The sequence below is a fragment of the Neophocaena asiaeorientalis genome, unplaced genomic scaffold (genome assembly GCF_003031525.2).
Source record: "Neophocaena asiaeorientalis asiaeorientalis breed wild unplaced genomic scaffold, Neophocaena_asiaeorientalis_V1.1 scaffold353, whole genome shotgun sequence".
Lineage (NCBI taxonomy): Eukaryota > Metazoa > Chordata > Mammalia > Artiodactyla > Phocoenidae > Neophocaena > Neophocaena asiaeorientalis.
Window position 1 is genome coordinate 789,061 of NW_020175261.1, and position 22,337 is coordinate 811,397.

Here is a 22,337-nt window from a genome sequence, read left to right on the forward strand (position 1 = left end):
TGTTTTCTATATATACATTACTGTGAGAAGTAATAAAAGAATTTTTAAGGAGATTTTTTAAGCTACACAGTTATTTCAGAAAAATGAAAATTCTATCAAATTTGTGATACCATTTCAAATCTCCTTAATCATTTGTCAAACACTTCAACTATTAAATTATACAAGACACTGTACAATTACACTGGGAAAAAGCTAGCAAGACATGGTCTCTGACCTAAGTGACCTAACAGTCAGATAGTGGAATAGGAAATGGGAAATAGGCATATAAATGATCTATAAAAAGAAATCACTCAATAACATGCTGTGAAGTGTACAGAAAGAAAAGTAATATCAAAAGGCTTCACAAATTGGGATGCATTAAAATAGGCACTATAAATAGGCATAGTAAAGCATGGCCAAGGAGATACATATAGTAGATGAGACTTATGGATGATGGCTCCCAGTAAGGGAGAAGTGTTTGCAAAGGTAGCTTTTTGGCCATACAGTGAATAGTCTTGAATGTCATGCTAAAAAGTTTGGAATTTATTCTACAGATATGAAAAGGTATTGTAGGGTAGAGTGATATGATCCGACGTCTGCTTTAGGAAGTTATGAACTCACAAAGAACTATTTAGAATGTACCAAAGAAGTAAATGTTTGGAAGGAAAGTGGAGAGAAGGCTGATACAGTACTCTGCAAGAAAATATCAATAAACAGCTAAGAGTTATACAAAAACTGAATATAAATTCTGGAGTGGGAAAAGTACAATGAGTGGAACAAAAAATTCACTAGAGGGACTTCCCTGGCAGTTCAGTGGTTAAGACTTCACCTTCCAATGCAGGGGTTGTGGGTTCAATCCCTAGTTAGGGAGCTAAGATCCCACATGCCTCTCGGCCAAACAACCAAAACATAAAACAGAAGCATTATTGTAACAAATTCAATAAAGACTTGAAAAATGGTCCACATCAAAAAAAAATCTTTTAAAAGAAATATTTATTTATTTGGCTGTGTCGAGATCTTTAGCCTGCGGCATGCAAACTCTTAGTTGCAGCATGTGGAATCTAGTTCCCTGACTAGGGATCAGACTCTGGCCCCCTGCATTGGGAGCATAGGGTCTTAGCCACTGGACCACCAGGGAAGTGCCCTCCCCAAAAAAAATCTTAAAAAAAAAAAAAAAATCCACTAGAGGGGCTCAACAGCAGATTTGAGCTGGCAAGAAAAAAGGAACAGTGAACTTGAAGAGGGTCAACTAAGATTATCCATTTTAATGAACAGAAAGAAAAAAGAATGAAGAACAAGCATAGCCTCAGAGACTTGTGAGGTACCATCAAGAACACCAACACACACATAATAGAGTCTCAGAAGAAGAAAGAAAGAGTCAGGAAAAAATATCTAAAGAAATAATGACTGAAAACTACCCAAATATGATGAAAACATTACACTTTCAAGAGGATCAACAAACTCCAAGTAGAATGAACTCAAAGAGATCCACTCTTAGATACATCATGATCAAACTGTCAAAAGCCAAAAAAAAAGAGAGACTCTTGAAAGCAGTTAAGAGAGAGGTGACTCAACTAATAAAATATTAACAACTGATTTACTGTCAGAAACCACAGAAGGCAGAATGCAGTAGGAAAACATATTCAAAGTGCTGAAAGAAAAACACTATCAACAAAGAATTCTATAACTGACAAAACTATCCTTCAAAAATGAGGGAGAAATAAAGACATTCTGAATTCTTTTTTTTTAAGTGAGAGAGAATCTGTCACTAGCAAACCTACTCTACAAAAACTACTAAAGGGAGTCCTGCTGGGTGACATGAAAGGATATTAGACAGTAACCTGAACCCACATGAAGAAACAGTATGTCAGTAAAGGTTAGGTAAAAGGCAGTATAAACATATTTTTGTAACTCTTTTCTTCTCCTATCTGAATTAAAAGACAACAGAATAAAGCAATAATAATAAAACTGTGAAGATGGATTCACAATGTATAAAAATGTAATTAGTATGATAACAGCACAGGAACAAAGCTATATTGTAGCAGTTTTTGTATACTACTGAAATTATGTTGGGATTAATCAGAAAGAGACTATTAAATTAAGGTGTTAAATGTAGTATCCAGGGCAACCACTAAGAAAATAACTTTTTAAAAAAAGGTAAAAGAGAGAAAAAGGAAATTAAAACAGCACAGTAGAAAGCATCTGTTTAAAGCAGAAAAAAAAAAGGAGATAAAGAAAAACAAAAAGATATGTAGGAAGTAAAGAGCAAAACAGCAGACATAAATCCTACCTATCAATAATTAAACATTAATGGTTTGAATATACCAATCAAAAGGGAAAAATTGGCAGAATGTAAAAAACAAAACAAAACATGATCCAACTATGTTGTCTATAACAGACACACTTTAGATTATAAAATACAAATAGGCTCTACATAAAAGGGTAGGAAAAAATATACCATACAAACAATAACCAAAATAAAGCTAGAGTGGCTATACCAATAATACAAAATAAAAGTTTAGACAAAAGCTATTACTAGAGACAAAGAAGGACATTTTATAACAACAAAAGGGTTGATCCATCAGGAAGATATAACAATTATGAACATATATGCACCTGACAATAGAGCCCGGAGATGCATGAAACAAAAACTGACAGAAGTAAAAGGAGAAAGAGACAATTCAACAATAGTTGGAGACTTCAGCATCCCACTTGCAGCAGTGGATAGAACAACTAGACAGAAAATCAACAAGGAAACAGAAGGCTTAAACAACTATAAACCAACACTCCTAACAGACCTGTATACAACATTCCTCCAAATGGCAGCAGAAGACACCTTCCTCTCAACTGCACATGAAACTTTCTCCAGGATAGAAAATACCCCTAGGCTGTAAAAGTAGCCTCAATAAATTTAAATGGATTGAAATCATACAAAGTATGGTCTTTGGCCACAACGGAATAAAACTAGAAGTCAGTTACAGAAGGAAATTTGGGAAATTCACAATTATGTGGAAATTAAACACACTCCTAATAACCAAGGGGCCAAAGAAAAAGAAAAATTAGAAAATATTTGGATATGAACAAAACCAAAAACATGACATACCAAAGGCAGTACACAGAGGGAAATTTATAGCTGTAAATACTTATATTAATAATGAAGAAAGATCTCAAATCAATAACCTAACCTTCCAAGTTAAGAAACTAGCAAAAGAAGAGTAAATTAACCCCAAAGCAAGTAAAAGGAAGGAAACAGTAAAGATTAAAGCAGAAATAAATAAAATAGAGACTAGAAAATAGAAGAAAAATCAAAGAAACCAAAATGTGGTTATTTAGAAAGATCAACAAAAGTGACAAACCTTCAGCTAGACTAACAAAAGGGGAGAAAAAAGGAGAGAAGACTTAAATTATTAAAATCAAGAATGAAAAAAGCGCCATCATTAACAACCTTACAGACATAAAAAAAGTTTATAAGGAAATATAAACATTTGTGTGCCATCAAGTTAGTAATGTAGTTGAATGAAGAGAAACAAATTCTTAAAAAGACACAAACTACTGAAACTGACTCAAGAAGATACAGAAAATCTGAACAGATTTATAAGTAAAGCTATTTAATTAGTATCAAAAACACTTCCCACAAAGAAAAGCTCAGGTGGCTTTACTGACGAATTCTACCAAATGTTTAAAGAATTAACAACAATCCTTCACAAACTTCCAAAAAATAAAAGAGGAGAGGATACGTCCTAGCTCACTCTATGAGGCCAGAGATATCACAAGAAAGCTACATACCAATATCCCTATTGAATACAGACCCCAAATTCCTCAATAAAGTAAAGCAAACTGAATCTAGCAGCATATCAAAAAGATAGTACACAACGAACAAGTGGTATTTATTCCAGCAATACAAGGTCAGTTCAGCATGTAAAAAGCAATCAATGTAAAATATAATACAGAGAAAAACAACATGATCATTTATTTCAATAGACACAGAGAAAGTATTTAACAATATCCAACACCCTTTTTCATGATAAAAACACTCAGTGAACTAGGAATAGAAGGGAATTTCTTTGACCTGATTAAGGGTATCTATGAGTAACCATAGCTAACATCATATTTAATGGTGAAAGACTGAAAGCCTTCCCCCTAAGATTAGGAACAAGACAAAGATGTCAACTCTTGCCACTTTTATTCAACATGCAATGGAGGTTCTTGCGAGGACAATAAAGCAAGAAAAAGAAATAAAAGGTATCCAAATTGGAAAGGATACCACTCGCATTTAGAAAAGTCTAAGGAAACCACTAAAAACACTTTCAGAACTAATAAACAAGTTCAGCAAAGTTTCAGGACACAATATCAATATATGGAAATCAACTGCATTCCTAAACACTAGCAAAGAACATTCAGAAATGAAATTAAGGAACAATTCCATTTACAACAGCATTTTTTAAATTCCCAATTTAATTAGAGGCATAAACTTAACAAAAGAGGTACAAGACTTACACATTGAAAACTACGAAACATCATAGAAATACAGACAACCTAAATAAATGGAAAGCCATGCCATGTCCATGAATATGAAAACTTAATAGTACTAAGACAGTTATATTTCCAAAATTGACCTACAAATTCAATACAATCCCTATCAAAATCCCAGCAGTCTCTTTGCAGAAATTGACATAGAGACAGAAAAGGAAATCGGTGGTTGCCAGGAGCTAGGGGAAAGAAGGAATGGAGAGTTTCTGTTAATGGGCACACAGAGCTTCTTTGTGGAGTTATGAAAACATTCTGAAATTAGATAGTGGTGATGGTTGCACAATTCTATGAGTATACTAAACCCCACCAAATTGTTTAAAAGGGTGAATTTTATGGGATGTTATGCAAAAAGGAGCAAAAAGGAGAAACCAAGGTAATAGCAGTGAAATACAAAATAAGGAATGAAGTATGAAAGGTTTTGTGAATGAAACTGACAAGAATGAGCAGCTGCTGAAGATGGTGAACAAAAGGGGAAAGTTAGCCAGTATTCATGGTTTCTAACTTAATGGTCAGGAAAGATCAATGGTATAAAAGCAGGGCACATAAAAGATGAACCAAGTGTATGGGGAAAGATAACAAATTTGATTTTTGATATTCAGAGATTCTATCCACTAGAACGCAAGGGTAGACGGGAGAGGGAAACACAGAAGATGGAAAAGGTATCGGGCAGGTTATTAAAAGTGGTAAGATGTACCTCATAGATAGAATGAAGTGATACAGGGGTACATTTTCCTCTGATTAAGGAAGAATACAACAGAGTAGAAAGAACAGGGAAAGAATCTAAGGGAGAGGGAAAGAATTTAGAAATTAAACAGGGTGGTACTGACCTTCTCAATGAAGGAAGTAAGAAAAGCAAATGTATTGATGAGGGATGAATAAAAGCATTAATCAGCAGTCCTGAGGGCCCAGAAGAACCTGGACAGCATGAATGAACACTGGTTAGTGGTTTCTGATTAGAAACTGTTTAACTGATGACACGTTTAAGAAAACTGTCCTGCAACAGGCATGGGTCACGCTCTCACTTGCTCTCTTTCTGCCACCATCTTAGTTCCACGTTCCCCGCACAAAATGCCTGGTGAAGCCACAGAAACCGTCCCTGCTACAGAGCAGGAGTTGCCACAGTCCCAGGGTGAGACAGGGTCTCGAACAGAATCTGATAGTGATGAATCAGTACCAGAGCTTGAGGAACAGGATTCTACACAGGCAACCACACAACAAGCCCAGCTGGCAGCAGCAGCTGAAATCAATGAAGAACCAGTCAGTAAAGCAAAACAGAGCCAGAGTGAAAAGAAGGCACAGAAGGATATGTCCAAACTGGATCTTCGACAAGTTACAGGGGTTACTAGAGTCACTATCTGGAAATCTAAGAATATCCTTTTTGTCATCACAAAACCAGAAGTATACAAGAGCCTAGCTTCAGATACCTAAATAGTTTGGGGGGAAGCCAAGATCGAGGATTTATCTCAGCAAGCACAGTTAGCAGCTGCTGAGAAATTCAAAGTTCAAGGTGAAGCTGTCTCAAACATTCAAGAAAACACACAGACTCCAACTGTACAAGAGGAGAGTGAAGAGGAAGAGACTGATGAAACAGGTGCGGAAGTTAAGGACACAGAATTGGTCATGTCACAAGCAAATGTGTCAAGAGCAAAGGCAGTCCGAGCCCTGAAGAACAACAGTAATGATACTGTAAATGCTATTACGAAATTAACAATGTTACCATCTGAAAAGAGGGCCTTTTTTGGTGTTTCAAAAGAGTAACTGCAGCTGGGTTAGAAATCTGTACTGTTTTTATCATTAATAAAGTTATGGCTTCTTGTTGGATGAAAAAAAAAAATCTGTCAAACTGATACTAACAACATGTCACTTAGCATCTGGTAAAACTAATAAGTGGTCTTCCATCAAGTAAGACACTAAAATCTCTTTAGAGTAGGTAGCTACAGTCCTACTGTTAAATATACCAATCTTTCAGAATCAAAGCATCTGGTAAATTTAATCACTTTAATAAACTACATATGACACAGAACAAACAATAATTTGCCAATAAAACTGGCACAACAATAACTACAAACCCAACAGGCAGCCAAGAAGGGCTTACTGGAGGAAATATTCTCAATATAAATTGTATGCCTAAGAGAAATATACTAAACAGTAAATTTAATTTTTTCTTATGAAATCATCACATACATTTATTTTGTTAATACTGTACTATACAGGTCCTCGATAACTCTTTCTAAACAGAAATCTTAAATATGAGCTGCATTTCTTAAATCAATGTTGACAGAATATCAAACCCATAGGATGTTAACAGCCATACACATACACATACACATACACACAGACGCACAAGTATTCTGCAGGCAATACATTTGGACAAAACTGGATTAAATTGCAGTAAAGCAAGTTTCTATTCATCCAGGGCCTTTCAGAGCTTTTAATATACTAATGTGCAGCTGAGCTCCATCTGGGAGACATTTCCAAACTTATTTGACACTTTTTAAAGGCAGGCCTATTAGTGGCTTCTAGAATTGTGTCCACAATATATACCACAATTTTGATAAATACTAATGAGAGAAATTTTTAATTAGATTTTTTAACAATAAGATTTTAAAGCTGGGGAAATAATCTTTAATTCATATCTATGATGGATCCAAAATATTCCAGTATAATAAGCTTTACATTCACCCCAAAAATCACAACATACAAAACAGAGCCAGTAAATGTACAATTAAGTGACAGTAAGTAAATATTTGATTAAGAGACCGATAAAATTTGACTATTCTGACTGACTCTAGCAAGGTAACTCAATGTAAAGAATGAGGTAAAAAAATAAATGCACTATAGGTAGTATTCTCTCTTTTAAGAAAATGCAAATCATAGAGTATTCACAAATTAATAATGATGCCTAATAAATTAGAGTTCAATAAATTCTACTCTTAAACATCTACTTTTTTGATAAATCAAAACCCCGTACTTATACTGGGGTGAGGACACAGAAAAAAACAGTACTGTTAGTTCCAAGTTCCAAAAAACGTTATTCCAAGATATTTTTGAACCCAAGCGATTTTTTTAACATATGTAAAAGTTTATAAATATAAGAAATACCAAATACATATATATACTTACCATTGTATCAGAATTAAGAATTTGTCTCATAAATTCCAAAAATGAAGATGCAAGTTCACCCGTGTCTTTACTAAATGTGCTGACCACTCGTTTCAGTAAACTATGCAGAGCATTACTGTTTTTCCTTAAAGAACTGTAAATAAAGAAAATAGGCAATTTCTTAAAATTTGAGCATATAAATCTAGTATAAGAAATGAACTATCTCAGGACTTCCCTGGTGGTGCAGTGGTTAAGAATCCACCTGCCAGTGCAGGGAATGAGGGTTTGAGCCCTGGTCTGGGAAGATCCCACATGCTGTCGAGCAGCTGAGCCCGTGTGCCACAACTACTGAGTCTGCACTCTAGAGTCCGTGACCCACAACTACTGAGCCCGTGTGCCACAACTACTGAGTCTGCACTCTAGAGTCCGTGACCCACAACTACTGAGCCCGTGTGCCACAACTACTGAAGCCCACACACCTAGGGCCCATGCTCCGCAACAAGAGAAGCCACTACAATGAGAAGCTCGTGCACTGCAACAAAGAGTAGCCACCACTTGCCGCAACTAGAGAAAGTCCGCGCACAGCAACAAAGACCCAACGCAGCCAAAAATAAACAATAAGTAAATTAATTAATTTAAAAAAATGAACTATATCAGTTCAGACAGCCTAAAATTTAGTAAAATTAAAATTTTACATTTCAAAAAACGTAAAAAAGTACTTTGATGTTCCTGTCACACAAACCATTTAACAAAGCATTTTTTATAGTTGATATCTCCTTTTAAAGATAATCTTCAAAAACACTGAAAGAAAAAATTTTCCCCCAATAATAACGCTATAAAACTTAGCAAAATAAACTTGCAGGTTCCCTTTTTTACACTTTTTATAACCTGAGGATTTCTCTAACGTGAGGTTATAGCTGTCTCAAAAGCCTGACCAGAAAGCCTGACTTATGTAACTGCAAAGAATGATTAACTTTATGACATTGTAATCTGACAGAAAGAAATTAAGGGTACAGAGTAGGCATCAGCAAACTGTTTATGTAAAGAGCCTGATGATAAATATTCTAGGCTTTATGGGGTTATACATAACTCAATCTGTTTCTCTCTATACAAAACATCTGTCTCAGTCACAACTACTCAACTGCTGATACAGTGGGAAAGCAGCTGCAGACAACACATAAATACTGGCTATGTTCCAAGAAAGGCTGGATTTGGCCTCTGGCCCACAATTTACCAAACCCTAATATAAAGAGATTTCAGCATAAGAAACAATCACGATATGTATTCAAAATCATGACAATATACAGCCCTGCTAAAATTATCCTATGCATTTACACAGTTCATAGTTGATCAAAAGAAAATTTCAAGATTTGGGTAAAGCAATACAAAAGAGAGAAAGAAGACTCGTGCTCTTGAGAACTTTATAAAATAATGAAATGGACAAGGCACAACGAACAGGAATGATATTAAATACAGAGATAATACAATTAATGGAAAAAACAAAGGTTCAAAATTGGACTATACCAATTACTAGCCTCTACTTATAACCTTAAGAAAGTGAACCTTACTTAGACGGTCTATCAAAAACTGGGGTCCACTACACACCTTTTAGAATGTCTACAATAAAAAAAAAAAACCTAGCAATACCAAAATCTGGCATTTTGCTGGTAAACTTGTAGAGAAGTTGTCTATAAAAGGGTAGCACACTGGACTGCTGGGGTGATGGAGATAGCTCTGCATGGAAATGAGATGCTAGACACATGACTCTACTCATTTGTCAAAATCCACAGAACCGTGTATTATAAAACATGGGTGAGGTTACAAAGAAAGGGGGAAAGCTAGAATCAACCTTCTGATATTGTATTAGAATCAAAGTAGCTGTATGGACTCATTTAAAAAAATACATACATACAGGGACTTCCCTGGTGGTCCAGTGGCTAAGATTCCATGCTCCCAATGCAGGGGGCCCAGGTTCGATCCCTGGTCAGGGAACTAGATCCCACACACCACAAATAAGAGTTCACATGCCACAACTAAAGACCCTGAATCCCGCAACTAGACTCCACATGCCTCAACTAAAAGATTCCACATGCCGCAACTAAAGATCCCGCAACTAAAGATGCTGCAACTAAGATCCAGCGCAGGCAGGCAGGCAGAAAGACAGACAGACAGATAGATAGATAAATGGAAAGATATTTTTTTAAGTACATACATAAAATAAGTAGATGAAAAAATAAACGTAGATTTGTGTATATGCATGATTTAGGACACATATATCTCCCAGCTCTAGCCAATAAGAAGAACCAAAATCAGTAACATAAGTTGAACAACAAAATAAATAACAATAGTGTTCAATTACTATACAAGAAAAAAAAGTCCATGAATCCATATTGATATACCCAAATAAGTAAATAAATGAGGGAAAAGTGATGAATTCTTTCTTACAGAAGGACAATTAAATGAGAAAGGAATGAGAAAAATAGGAAATCACTATTAGAACACCACAGTAATAACTGCCACATGCCAAGATTCACGGATGGATAGTAAAATGAGTGGACGAAAGTTCTAAGTAGAAACAGGACATTTACATAGTCTCAAAGTATATTCTTCAAAATGTTTAGTACTTAAAAACGGAAAATTAGTAAGTTTGCTGTGCAGAATCCTGGCAGACAGCACCTCAGTCAAGTGACCGAGGTTAATATCATCACTAATACATTATGTATTTCCTGATATCATGTACTCAGAAAGGTACATTGCCTCTGTAGTATCCTTCTCAATAAAGCATAATCTCAATCTAATTATGAGAAAACATAAGACAAAATTAAATTGAGGGACATTCTACAAATGCTCTCCAAAAATGTCAAGGTCATGAAAAATGAGGATACAGGAGACAAAGGATACATTAAAACTAAAAGCAAGGTAGGATCCTATCTTGGATCCTGAAACAGAAAAAGAACATTACTAGAAAAACTGGTAAAACTTAAATAAATTCTGTATTTTAGTTAATAGTATTACGCCAAGCTTAGTTTCTTAGTTTTGGTAAATATTCAATGGCTATATAAGACATCAACACAAGGGTAAGTTGGATGAAGGGTATATCTGAACTCTGTACTATTATTTTTGTAATTCTTCTTAAAGTCTAAAATTATCTCAAAATTTTTTTTTCTTGAGTGGGGCCTGCTTCAGGACTAGATGAAAAGTATATAGTGATCTGTTTATTTAAAAAGCCAGATCATACTACACCTCTGCTCAAAACCTTACAATGGCCCTTATAAACAAACCTAGAGGCCCTTGATGATCTGCCCTCCCCATACCCACCCATTACTTCTCTGACCCTAGGCCCTATCATTTTTCTCCTTGCTTACTCACTTTAGGAGCAACCACCATGGCCTCAAGGCTTTTTCTCAGACAAGTTAGGCATGCTATTTGCAATGGCTCTCCCCCAGGATATTAAAGTTTCACTCACCTCCCTCAGTTCTTTGATCAAGGGCTACCTTCTCTGTGAGGGCTTCCCTGATCACCTCCCCATACTTCATTTAAACGACAACTCTCACCCTCACTTTGGCACTCACTATCCCTCTGCCCTACTTTATGTTTTTCTGTAACATACTATGTATTTTATTTACATGTTTAGCATCTGTCTACCTCTAATAGAATGAAAGCATCAAGAAGACAGGGATTTTTTTTTTTATTAATTAAATCCCCAGCACCTAGAACAGTGTCTGGCCCAGAGAAGAGGGCATTCAATAAATATTTGTGGACAAAGTGACTTGTATTCCTTCATAATGTCTACTATGAACCAGGTTTCTAGCTGCTGGTGGGAGTACAGTCAAGCAAACAGTCCCTGTCCTTGTGCAGCTTATATTCTAGTGAGGGAGACAACCAAATAAGCAATAAGTCTATATAATGTAATGTCAAACAGTATAAATACAGTGAAAAATATAAAGGGGAATAAGGAATGGGGACACAAAGGATAGGCTATTTTAGACAGACATTTAGACAGGAAATATATTGATACAGATACCTGAGTGAAGTGAGGAAATAAGTCCGATAAGAATCTAGGGGAAAAGCATTTAGGAAAAAAAAAAGTCTGGAGGTAGGAATGAGCCTGACAGGGAGCAAAACTGAGGATAAAAGAGCTATGAGATAAGTCAAAGAGATAAGCAAGGGTCAGACTGTATAAAGGCTTAAAGATCATTATAGAGTTTGAATTTTATTTGCAGTGCAACAGGAAGCCATCAGAAGGATTTAAGCAAAACAGTGACACATATCTTGTTTTAAGTTTAAAAAGATCAGTCTGAGTGCTAAGAAAATGTATTTTAGGGGGACAATAGTTGAAGTAAGAAGAGAAGATTGGAGGCTACTGCAATGGGTCATGAAAGAAAAGAGTGGACTGGATAGGGGTGGTAACTATGGAGGTGGAGAAGGGTCATCAGATTCAGGAGGTATTCTGGAAATGAACTGGACTTACTGATGGACTGGATGTAGGGAGTGAGGAAAAGAGAAGAATCAAGAATCTTGAAGTTTAACATTTACCAGGACAAGCAGGACAGAAACATGTTTGAAGCAAGAATATCAAGAGCTCTGCTTTAGTTCAGTTTGGATGCCCATTAGATAGCCAAGTAGAGATGTCAAACAGATACATGGGTTACTTGGAGCTTAGCAGAAAGATCAGAGCTAAAGAAAGAAAAGGGAATAGGTTATGATGACTTACATGAATCTAGCAGAGCCAACGACATCACATATCGTGCTATGGCAGAGGTATGCAAAGGGTATTTGTGAAAGCACCTAACCCAGCTAGGAATGGAGGAATCAAGGAAAGCTTTTTGGTTTTCTTGTATGTGTAATGTATGAGTCTTAAAGGATATAGAGTAAATATCCAGGCAATAGGAAAAAGGACATTCAAGAAGTAAAATTTAAAGACTTTGGTGAAAGACTGGGAGGTGGGGGGTGGGGGAGAACTCGGATGTTCAGCAGTTGCCATCAACTGAGAGAGAATACAGGAGAATAGACAGACTAAGCAGGTGGAAAAGGTAGCAGCCAGCACCAAGCACAGTAGCTGGAACATAAGTTTTCAACCAATGTTATAAGAATTAATGAGAGGTACAAATACATGTTTCCTAATCCTTTCTATCTCGTAATTCTACATACTTCTACAAATTCCAACGAAAACTATGTAGTAGCCACTATCTCCCTAGTGAAGAAAAAGATGAGGGCATGGACAGAGAGACGGGAGCAGAAATTACACTTGAGAGACTGTGCAGCATGAGATTTACATCATTTCAAACAAATTTCATCTCAGCCATTCCTCTAGAGAAAAAACACAGAATCAGCACTTTCAGCTTTAGGGTCCATAATCACACTACCGTCATCTTTGAAGAACTACAAGTGAATATACCAACAAAACAAATATCTTAGAGCATGAATTAATGACCCTGGAACAATAAGATTTCCTTGTTAAGTATTGCAAGATGCCCATATTAATATGTCTATCTATTCAATTTATATTTTTAATCCTAAAGATTTTATTACTAGCACTTTTCATTGCTAATGAATCTTTTCCATAAACACGAAATTTCTCCACATGAAAGAAATCATACCTTCAACCTTCTACGACAGCTATGAATTAATTAATATGGGGGGATTTAAATACAAGAGTATATTAAATTAGATAAAGCATTACCTTTTTAAATGAAATAATCCATAATCATGCTCTGCAAGAAACATCATTGTTCTGACACATGTCAGTAAACAGCTGTAACTACTCTCAGAGTTGGCTAGCACAGCCAGGAGACAGTCACAGATTGAGGCCATCAATTCTTTGTTTGGTAGAGAATTGGAGAGCTGCTCCAGTTCAGAAATAGAACCTTCAGAAGAGTTTGGCAAAATTAGTGCAATGTCCTGTGAGGGAGGAGGGGAGTTGGGAAAAAACAATTTTTTTAAATGATTGTCACTATCACTTAGCGTTTTTATTTCTGAAATACACAGCAATTAGTAATTATCAAAATACTATGGTTACTGTCATCCCAAACATAGATTCAAACACAGTAAGAACAAAGGAGTTGTTTTGTCCTTCTATAAAGGTTAATACAAGGATACACACCTAAAGAAATAAAGACAAATATGTTGTTTCACAGTATTTTTACTTTATGAGACCAGTGCATTTCCACTCGGCAACTGTGCCTGACTCACAGTATTCTTATTTTAAAAGAACATCTCTCTGAAAAATTTTTCCTTCTGGATTACACTAAGTTGTAATTTCTATCTTCAGATGGTTAGGTTAGTACTTTTGGTACTAAAATATTTTAAATTACTGTATTATTCATTCATTTGAATATACTTAATTTATAAAGAAAGCATCAGAGAAATAAATTTTAATAAATATATCCATATTTGAATTAAAAACAACACAAAAAGAAATGGATGGAGCAAAAAAAACATTTAGGCACAGTCTTCCAATATTTTCCTGTAGTTTTTATATATGTTTAAAATTCAAGTTTTTCAATGTCAGCAAGTTTACCTAAAAATAACTAAAAACTCACACTACTCTTTTTATAGAACTAAAGCAGACATTACAGAAACATTTTTAAGTATATGTTATCGCCTTTAATCAACTCAACACACTGGAAGCAAGTATTCAACTTGGGTTAGAACTATAAAACAAAGCTTGAATAGAACGGAAATATAATAAGGTGAGGCCAGCCAAGAAAGAGGTTTAAGTGATCAGGGCAGCTAGGATGCTAAAGTGTAACTCATCACAGTCATACAACCCAACGTGAATTACATTAACAAACACCAGTTGACTGCACCTTCTGAGGTATAAAGACTTAAAATAAGCCTTTTTACCTGGTCCAAAACTATTTTCTACCAGATCCCCTTTTTGTGAAAACAAGTCACACCAAAAATGTTCCTTCTTGAATGTTAAATGTAACCAAACTGGGTTTTGGTTAGCTAGAAAAAGGTAATCTTCCATGATGGGATCCTATTAAAAACATTCTGCCTGGAAAAATCATATTTGATTGATTTAGATAGTAGGAGCATTCTGACAAGCTAAAATGCCATTAGGCATAGAAATCTCCAAATATCGCAATAACAATGGGCTCTAAAAGTTAAAACAATTCTCATTAATTCATGGAACTATAAACTAGAAGTCAATAATTTAAACAGCAGGAAGAAATACTACTACTTTTAGTCAACGTCTTTATAGATGTTTATAGCACAGTAGTCTGAAACACACTAAAATGTAGTAGCCTGTGACGCCTTCAAAAGTTGTCCAGGGACTTCCCTCGCGGTCCAGTGGTTAAGACTCCATGCTTCCAATGCAGGGGGCGCGGGTTTGCTCCCTGGTCAGGGAACTAAGATCCCACATGCCGTGGGGCACAGCCAAAAAAGATTTTTTTAAAAATTGTCCAAACAAGAAACCATGGTATTAATTCAACCAATCACAAAACTATAATATTCAAGAGTGAATTCGTGTATAATATAATTAGAAGGAAAATGAACATACTAGACATAACCAACCCCAAAGAATACAATGGCATGTAAAGTAAATATCCAAAGACAGTGTCTCATAAAGAAAATGAAAAAAGCTATTCAGAGAAACCTGTGAAGTACAAAGTCAAAGAAAGTTATATAGCATCAAATCATTTTATTGTTGGCTCACTGGTCAAATTTATCTCCCTAAACAACAGTAAGAGTAATAAAACAGATGCGATCTCTTTGTTAACAGCCAAGATTTACATCAAGAGCAGCTTTTAAGAAACACATACACACAAAAAAAATTTATAAAAATAACTATAAATACCTGATCACAGAGAGACTGCAAAATGGATGTGATAAATTCAACACACTGTTGGCGAATAACACTGTCTCCAGGAGACCGCACCAAAGCCAACAGATCCTGGAATATCTCTGCATATCTTTCATCACCTTTAATAGTTCCATTAATTAGATGCAAAATAGCTAATTTACAAGCTTTGTGTGAAGCCAGAGCATCAAGAAGAGCAAGCAACCTGGTGGTTTGGCTAGTATACTGTTTTTCTTTATCTTCTGAAGTGCTGAAATAAAATCAACACATTTAGTGAACAAAATTCTTGATTTTAAGGCATTACTTAATAATTTGTTTTTCAACACATATCAACTTACACAAATCTTATATAAAACATTTCATTCCTTGGGTATGACAACTTCTCTGGCATTTTACAATTACTATAAAATTTTGTAAATTCAGGTTGTTAATAATGTATTTTCTTAAATCAGAGTACTTCATAGCTCACCTTTCAAACACCCCAATCTTGAAACACGTCAAGATATCTTGCACATGAAATAATGACATAAAGTTTCCTAATTAAAATTAATCTATATTCATGTGTCTGTGTGTCTGTATAGATGTATATGTGTATATTTATATGTACACATATTACCTGAGCACACTAAACCTTGGTTTCCAAATTCTAAGTTAAAAAAAATGAATCTGTGTCAAAAATAACTTGAGGAAAAAAATTTTTAATGCAAAATCAAAATACCTTTGCAAGTCTTCTACAATCAAATCCAACACAGTTCTCATAATCAGAAGTGCAGTTGGTGAGGCAAGGTCACATAATTGAACACAAATACGCCGTAACATATGTTGAATGGGCTGGCAGGTTGTGCCAGAGAAAGAGCGAACTATTTCTTGGAGCAACTTTGCTTGAACATGAAGGTGCATGCTCCACAATTTTCGGGTGTTGAGTGCCACTGATATATCATGTGACTCAATAACCTGTTAAAAAAGTATAATGTGTACGTAGATTTTTAAAAATATTTATTTATAGTCACAAAAACTGTTCAGGAAGAACTGTTACGAAAAGAACATCTTTACTGCATGCTTAAAACATTTAATTTTCTGTTATACAATTAAACATTTGCTTGAATTCAATGCATCTAAAAAAATCTTATTGTTCTCAGGTTAGCAGTCAGTAGAGCAGAGTCCATTGGTGAAGCAACCTAGTTAATGGCAAATTCTAACACATGATAAAGGTGGGGGAAAAGGATTTAAAAATAACAAAAGTACAAGTACACATAACAGCATAATAAAATTCACATTAACAAAAATTTATTTAAAATGTTACTCCCATATTTCCTTAATGACCAACTTGCTTCAGTTTTATCTCACCCTCATCCAGTTATTTTATGTCTTTCTTAGGGGAAAGAGATGAGGGTTTGTTTTTTTTTAAACAAAATCACTGGCTTTTTAAAAAGTGTTATTGCAGTCATTTATAAGATGCATGTTATATGGAAGTGATACCTGAGTTGTTTGCATGGGCAATGGTAGAGGCAGCAGCTCTGAAAGGAGTATGAGTCCAGAAAAAAATCCTTCAGGAACCTTCAAGATCGAAGAAAGAACTTCTTTTAACATTAAAGACCAAGTATTGTTGGCCAGAGTCTCTTCTGAGATTGTGAGCTTTTCATTAACTCCTTGTGTAAAAGTCAGTAATATATCAATGATATCATTCTGAATTTTCTGTTCATCACTATCCAAACGACCTGAGAGAGGGATAGAGCACAGGAGCATGTGTAAAGTCACAAGTGCTGAAGGGACACGCATGTCCTTAAACTCAAAGGATCCACCTCTCAGGAGTTCCGTTAACATAGTTTTAAGAAGAGTAAGTGTGCAGCGAGCCATTGAAATAGTAGTAACTCTGTGAAGGGTAGTCCCCATGTTGACATGGAGTCTCCAAGGCTGAGTCAGAATACTGTTCAATTTTTGCAGCACCCGAATAAAGGTGTCCATTCCTTCAGCAGAAAAAAGCTGAATGACAGCAAGATTCCATTTCAGGTCTTTCTGTTGACCTTTATATAAATAAGGGAGAAAAAAAAAAACTCTAATTACTTACATATTAATCACTGGTTAAGATTTTGAATATTTTATTTAATAAATGATATTTATACTAGGCCTAAAAAATAGTAGTTTTTAAGTACAGTAGCCACATTACCTTCAACAGGAGGTGGTGGACATGCCACATTACAGAGAACACGCAAGGCAGTAGTAAGGCCAACTCCTTCTGGGGTCATCAAGTTATCAATATTCTTCAAAAATAAAAATGAATAGAAAGTTTAATTTCTTGGTACCTATCAGGCCCAGAGAAGTTATTAGTTAAAAATATGAGTTTCAAGTTAAGTACTTACACCATTTTAAACTTCTTAACTAAATTTAAAACATGAATAAGGCTAATGAAGTTTATAAAGGTTATATAATCTTTGGCATATGTTGTACCATATATGACATTTTGAACATAAAATGAGTAATTGCAAACACAAGTATATTAAAAAGTACTGACTAAAACAAAGGCTACATACAGATTATGTATGAAACTCTGGATTAAGAATTTAAAATAGCTCCTTTTTGGATACTCTTACTATACATCCTCTTTCCCAAAAAGGAAGAAACGACTGATTTTACAAAGCCCTGTGGGTACTAAAGCTCTTTGAAAATTGAGGAAGCATGATGGAATGTTTTAACACTACATAACATACATTTTGAAAAATGCAGATACCACAAGAATCTAGTTATGATGGCCATTTGGGGCATGGCTAGAGGAAAAAGAAATACAGTTGCCTATGTCCTTAGTACCTGCCCACGCTATGCTTCCTGGCAACAAATAGTTGTTTAAGTTGCTTTATTTTTGTAGTTTCCAAGGAGCAGCATATAGATGGTTAAAAAAAACTTAAAAGAAATAGCACTTTAAAATGTTACTAATTCAGCTTCTAAACCTCAGAGGAGAAACCTAAAAACAAGAAAATCCTTTTCCTCATATGTTTCCCACCTTAGGCTATCTTTTCCTCTAATTTCTTCCTTGCTGCCTTTCAATAATTCACAAATTACATAAGGCAGCAGGGAGCCACAGAGTGAAGTTTCAGTCTTAGATCAACTGTCTTTAGTACATCTTAGAATGACAGTCATTTATAATAACCATAATTAATGGGACAAGGATTTACACAAAAATTAAAAACTCTTAATTACAGCATGTATTCAAATTTCTACTACTGAACTTTTTATTGGTTAAGTACTTTAAGTGAAACCATCTGATATTTATTGGATACTTTATATATTCTCCTAACCATGCACAAGTACCCTAAATACCTGACCATCTAAATTTACAGGACACTACTGTACTTCTGCCAAATAAAAGACCGAACATAATGAAAAACTCTAGATATCATTTGAGGTATAAAGAACAGAAGAATATGATGGCATTATAGGAGGAAAAAGTACTCTTAGGGGAGAAGGAGGAAAAATGAGAAGGGAGACAAGTTAGTGAAGAAAAATTTGAAGCAGATAAAACCCAAATAGCTCTTTGTTAGTGGGTCAAAACAGCAACAGATTAGATAATATACATACATTACTTCAATAACACACTGCAGCTCCAAGACCAAGGTGGTTTACACACACAGACACACAGACACATACACAACACATATAGCTCATCTGTTAAATGAAAAAGGAGATAATTCAAGGTCCATTCTGCCCCGCTAGTTTAAAACTTTTTATGCATCTATGGGCACTTTTAGTCCTTCTTCCTATGATACACATTGGATCAGCTAAGGAGCAAAGAAAACTTTTCAAACTTCCAAAACTAACAATGCAATGATTTTAATGAATTTTTTCATTATGAATTACTTGAAGTGTATATGCATTTTTCAACTGTAATATTATGAATTATATGATTTTCAACTCTCATTAATTACTTCAATTACAGATTTAACCATCCCAAATTAACAGAACTAGTCCCCATTGCAATTATCTGGAACTGACTCTACCAATTTTCAAGTACAAATTTTGAGGGAAATTCTTTTCCACCAAAGTTTAACTATAATTATATGTTACATTATCATAGCATTTAACTTTAAAACACTTTTGTAAATGTCATCAAAATGGTAGGTGATAATATTCCTATTTGAGAGGGAAAAAAGTAGGACAGAAGCTGGTAATAGAAAGCAATAAGGTTGTGTGCATCTGTGTTCATTATACACACAATTACATAACCATCTATACCCAGTACCAGTCTATACCCACAAGACTAGTAAATCAATCAAGTACACTTAACTGCATTACCTATACAAGTGAGTTAAAACAGTATTACTATATACTACCGCACAGTTCTGTAAAATCAAGGCACTTTTAAGTTTTACTTACCTGTTTAACATATTCAATTAGGTTTGGGATGCAGTTAATCTCAAATCTAAGGTTTTTCAGAGGTTCAAGCCACTTGCCAAGTTCTTAAAAACAAAAACAGTAATTCATAATATAATATTTTAAAACAAAAGCCTTTAAAACAAAGCCTTTAAAACAAGGGAAGTAAAGGTATTCTTTTCCTGAGAAAAACCATGGTTTTAGATTATCAGATCCATGTTCATTTCAATAAACTAAATTTTATACAGGAATGAACTTATGTCTAATTATTTAAACAAGCTTTAAAATGAAATGTAATGTCCTACTATACTGGCTTAGAAATAAAACAACCCAATCCAAAAATGGGCAGGAGACCTAAATAGACATTTCTCCAAAGAAGATACACAGATTGCCAACAAACACATGAAAGGATGCTCAACAGGAGACGCAAGAGGGAAGAGATATGGGGACATATGTATATGTATAACTGATTCACTTTATTATAAAGCAGAAACTAACACACCATTTTAAAGCAATTATACTCCAATAAAGATGTTAAAAAAATATGTATATATATATTTAAAAAAAAGAGGTTACCGCCCTTAGATTTTTGGTTTCTGAAAACTTAAAACATTTACATGGTTACATCTAACTATACTGAATATTTTTGCAGCAATCAACTTACAACATTAAAAAAGAATTATAAAATTGACTGCTCATAAACCAATATAATAACATAATGTTTATTCACCTAATGCTGCCACTGATTCCCACACCCCCAAAAAAGCATACACAAAATGTATTCATTTCTAACAGGATCAAACCCATGGGGGAACATCTGCTGAGTGCCTTTTCCCTTATCATGAATTTTAAATGTTATCAATTTCCTAATTTGCCTTTACGAAGTTAAAAGTAATCACTATCACCCCAAAACTAATAACAGCAAGCTTTGTTTATAAAAGAAACACATGAAATATACCATTTACTGCAACCAAACTCAAAACTCTCCTAGAAGCTATGCCGTAAAACCTATACTTTATCACCAAAAATGTTTTTAGAAAAGCATTCTCACATAATAAGTTCTAGACACTTTATAGGAATGAATGAAGGGAAGTGCAAATAGTAGTCACCCTTCCTTGGTACTACAATCCTGAGGATTACAACTGTTTGCATCTGAGTATTTTCCTACGCATTTTTAAATTAACTCTTTCATATATGTAGAATATAGTGTTCAAATGAAAGATATAAGGAATAATAAAACAAATACTAGTGTACCCATCACACAGAAAATGTAGTAAGGCATTAATACTACCTTTGAAGACACTGCATACCCTTCTTTTATAAAGGCATACTTCAGGGGGAAAAAAATCTATTTTCAATATAGAAAATTGAGTGCAGTACCCAACTTTTACTGGTGGTATCGCACATAAAATTTAGGATTAAAAAGAAAAGAGGCCTGGGACTTCCCTGGTGGTCCAGGGCCAGTGGTTAAAACTCTGCACTTCTACTGTAGGGGGAACGGGTTTGATCCCTGGTTGGGGAACTAAGATCCCGCATGCCGTGCAGTGCAGCCAAAACAAAAAAAAAAAAGGAAGAAAAGAGGCCACATGCTATCATAACATTTACTCAATGTTATCAAATTTTCTACTTGGCAAGGTCAGAAAGCCAAGAACCAAAATAAAATAATAAAAACTTGTAATTAAATACCTTAAGCTTTTCAAGACTGCCCACATAATAAGGTTTGCCATAAACTTCATTCAACATACATTTAGAAAATAATGTTCATATTCATCATTCTTCACTTGAGAATAGCACGTGTTAACCACAAATGGATTTCTAAGTTGTACTTACAACAGTGTTGTACTTAGAAATACATATATAGAAAACACACACACATGCAAACTATAAACAAAACTGAACTTCTGAGTTCATCTTTAATTCTACTTTGATTAGGAACTTCAACCACCCAGAAATTTCCATGGCTTTTCAGAAAAAGGTACTTTGAACGATTTCCTAAAAATCTTTTTAAGAACACCATATAAAATACCTCCATAAAAGGTATCTTAACTTTCAGAAAGTTAAAAACAGGGTATTACCAGGTATATTATCAAAACATGATAAAGTACTAACTACAGATATTCAAAGGCTTTTTTTCTTCACATATCATAAATGCTTAAAATAACTTCAAGTACCATACCTTGCAATTTAGCATTATTTTCATCTGCTTTACAAAGCTTCAAGAGAGATGCTGCATGCTGTTCTAGCATTTGGACATCACTGGAAGACTGAACCACCACCAAAATAAGTATGCATGCATAATTATAAGCTACTGACTTCTTAGACTTGGAATCACTGAAACAAAATAAGGTTTTAAAGTTTTTGATATGAAAATAAATTTTTAGGAACAATTTTTAACATTGTTTTCTACTTGGTTTTAAAGGGATCAAGGAATTTCACAATGAAACATGACTGACTTCCTGAAAACAGGAAATCGCACTTTAAAGTTTCACCTTCAATTCACCTGAAACCACTACTTAAAAGTATGTAATAACAAAGCACATGCATCAAAATGGAA

General features: G+C 34.7%; 1 protein-coding gene and 1 pseudogene across 2 annotated transcripts in view; one reads left to right on the forward strand and one right to left on the reverse strand.

The window, feature by feature from the left end:
• VIRMA (vir like m6A methyltransferase associated) overlaps positions 1 to 22,337 on the reverse strand; it is a 60,842-nt gene that overhangs the window by 9,102 nt on the left and 29,403 nt on the right. For both annotated transcript variants that reach the window (XM_024765426.1, XM_024765425.1), the window contains exons 10-17: positions 21,960 to 22,114; positions 19,787 to 19,869; positions 17,586 to 17,679; positions 16,898 to 17,442; positions 16,137 to 16,372; positions 15,416 to 15,668; positions 13,295 to 13,512; positions 7,633 to 7,765 (exon numbers count right to left, since the gene is read on the reverse strand). In XM_024765426.1, coding sequence (XP_024621194.1) covers positions 7,633 to 7,765; positions 13,295 to 13,512; positions 15,416 to 15,668; positions 16,137 to 16,372; positions 16,898 to 17,442; positions 17,586 to 17,679; positions 19,787 to 19,869; positions 21,960 to 22,114 — 1,717 coding nt within the window. The remainder of the gene's footprint in view (positions 1 to 7,632; positions 7,766 to 13,294; positions 13,513 to 15,415; positions 15,669 to 16,136; positions 16,373 to 16,897; positions 17,443 to 17,585; positions 17,680 to 19,786; positions 19,870 to 21,959; positions 22,115 to 22,337) is intronic.
• LOC112413469 (nascent polypeptide-associated complex subunit alpha pseudogene) lies at positions 5,500 to 6,267 on the forward strand (annotated as a pseudogene).